Raw genomic sequence first — 1,485 nt, 5'->3', positions numbered from 1 at the left:
TTAAGAATTGATTTTTGTTCAAACTGTCTTTCCATTTGTTTGACATAATAGTCATCAAAAGTAAGATTGAACGTTTTTTCAATTTTTTGTGTTCGTTTGTTTAACACTCTATATGCAACTGAATTGTTCGAATAACCCAAGAATATTCCTTCATCAGATTTAGCTTGAAATTTCGAAAGATTCTCTTTGAGTTTCATTATGAAGCACCTCCAACCAAAAAGATGAAAGAATTTGACATTAGGTTTTCGATTGTTTATTATTTCATATGGAGTGATATTAAATCGTCTATGAATAAATGATCGATTCTAATTAAAACATGTTGTTGATACAGCTTCGGCCCATAGGTATTGAGGAAGATTTTCATATGGCAACATTGTTCTTGCTGCTTCGCACAATGACCTATTTCTCCTTTCGAGTACACCATTTTGTTAAGGTGTATATGGTGATGAGAAATTATGCGAAATCCCTTTTCCCATTAGAAACGAATCCATCACATTATTCTTAAACTTAGACCCATTATAACTTTTGATTCTTCGAACATTCTTTTTCATACTCATCTCTATTTTCTTGGTAAATTCGATCATTGTTTGAGCAACTTCAGATTTTAACCTGAGAAAATATACCTAAGTGAATCGTGAAAAATAATCAACTATAACCAAAATGTACCGTTTCTTGTTGATTGCTTCAACAATTGACGGACCAGAAAGATCAATGTGAATAAGTTACAACGGTTCAACAATTTTCGAATCTATGACGATTGGATGTCCTTTACGATGTTGTTTTCCTATTTCGCAAGCTGCGCAAAGAGTATCATTGTCAAATTTCAGCACAGGTAAACCACGAACTAAGTCTTCTATAACTAGCTTATTCAAGTTTTGATAGTTAAGATGTGATAAACGGCTATACCATAACCAACATACATCATTTGAAGCTTTCGAGAGTACACACACAGATGGTTTTCCGACAATTGGTTTGATATCAAGCGTGAACATATCTCCATATCGTTTCGACTTTAACAACACTTCATTCGTTTCAAATTTTGATGTTATGCTTCCTTCATCGTTAAACACAACTTGATTCCCAGTGCCCACAATAAGTTGCGAAACACTTATCAAATTATGTTGAAGACCTTCCACATAAGCAACTCGATTCACTATGAATTGGCCATTTGTTACTTTGCCATAACCTTTGACTTGACATTTATAATTATTTCCAAACTTCACCACTCCAGCATTTTCATGACTTCGAAAATCTCTTAAGTTCTCCTTTCTTCCAGTCATGTGACGAGAGCAACCACTATCAATGTATCATTTCTCATCATATTGCTCATCACACAATACTTGCATTCAATTAAAGAATTTAGGTACCCAAGGCTTTTTGGGACCTTGGTTATTAGCATGACACAATTAATGAAATTTAGAACTAAAGCCCAAGTTTGAACTTTTGTTTTTACACTATCAATTAAGTCAACATCATCAGTTAAAG

The 1,485-nt window shown here is 33.5% G+C and overlaps 1 protein-coding gene across 1 annotated transcript; it reads right to left on the bottom strand.

The window, feature by feature from the left end:
• Positions 1-428: 428 nt before the first annotated feature.
• On the bottom strand, positions 429-1,280 carry LOC145095725 (uncharacterized). Its single transcript, XM_079033556.1, has 2 exons — positions 727-1,280; positions 429-609 (listed from the first exon to the last, which is right to left on the bottom strand). Exons 1-2 carry the CDS (start codon positions 1,278-1,280, stop codon positions 429-431), a joined length of 735 nt encoding a protein of 244 aa, XP_078889682.1.
• Between the last annotated feature and the right edge of the window lie 205 nt (positions 1,281-1,485).

This window comes from Lactuca serriola, chromosome 3 (assembly GCF_051521515.1).
Source record: "Lactuca serriola cultivar US96UC23 chromosome 3, Lser_US96UC23_V15, whole genome shotgun sequence".
Classification (NCBI taxonomy): domain Eukaryota; kingdom Viridiplantae; phylum Streptophyta; class Magnoliopsida; order Asterales; family Asteraceae; genus Lactuca; species Lactuca serriola.
This window is presented reverse-complemented; position numbering and strand designations above follow the sequence as displayed.

What these genes read in the sequence shown, in the direction of transcription:
- LOC145095725 (XM_079033556.1), bottom strand. Translation starts at nt 1,280, where the DNA reads ATGACTGGAAGAAAGGAGAACTTAAGAGATTTTCGAAGTCATGAAAAT. An exon ending in TCGAAAATTGTTGAACCGTT is followed by an intron (nt 610 to 726) that starts GTAACTTATTCA and finishes ATATTTTCTCAG; the next exon opens with GTTAAAATCTGAAGTTGCTC.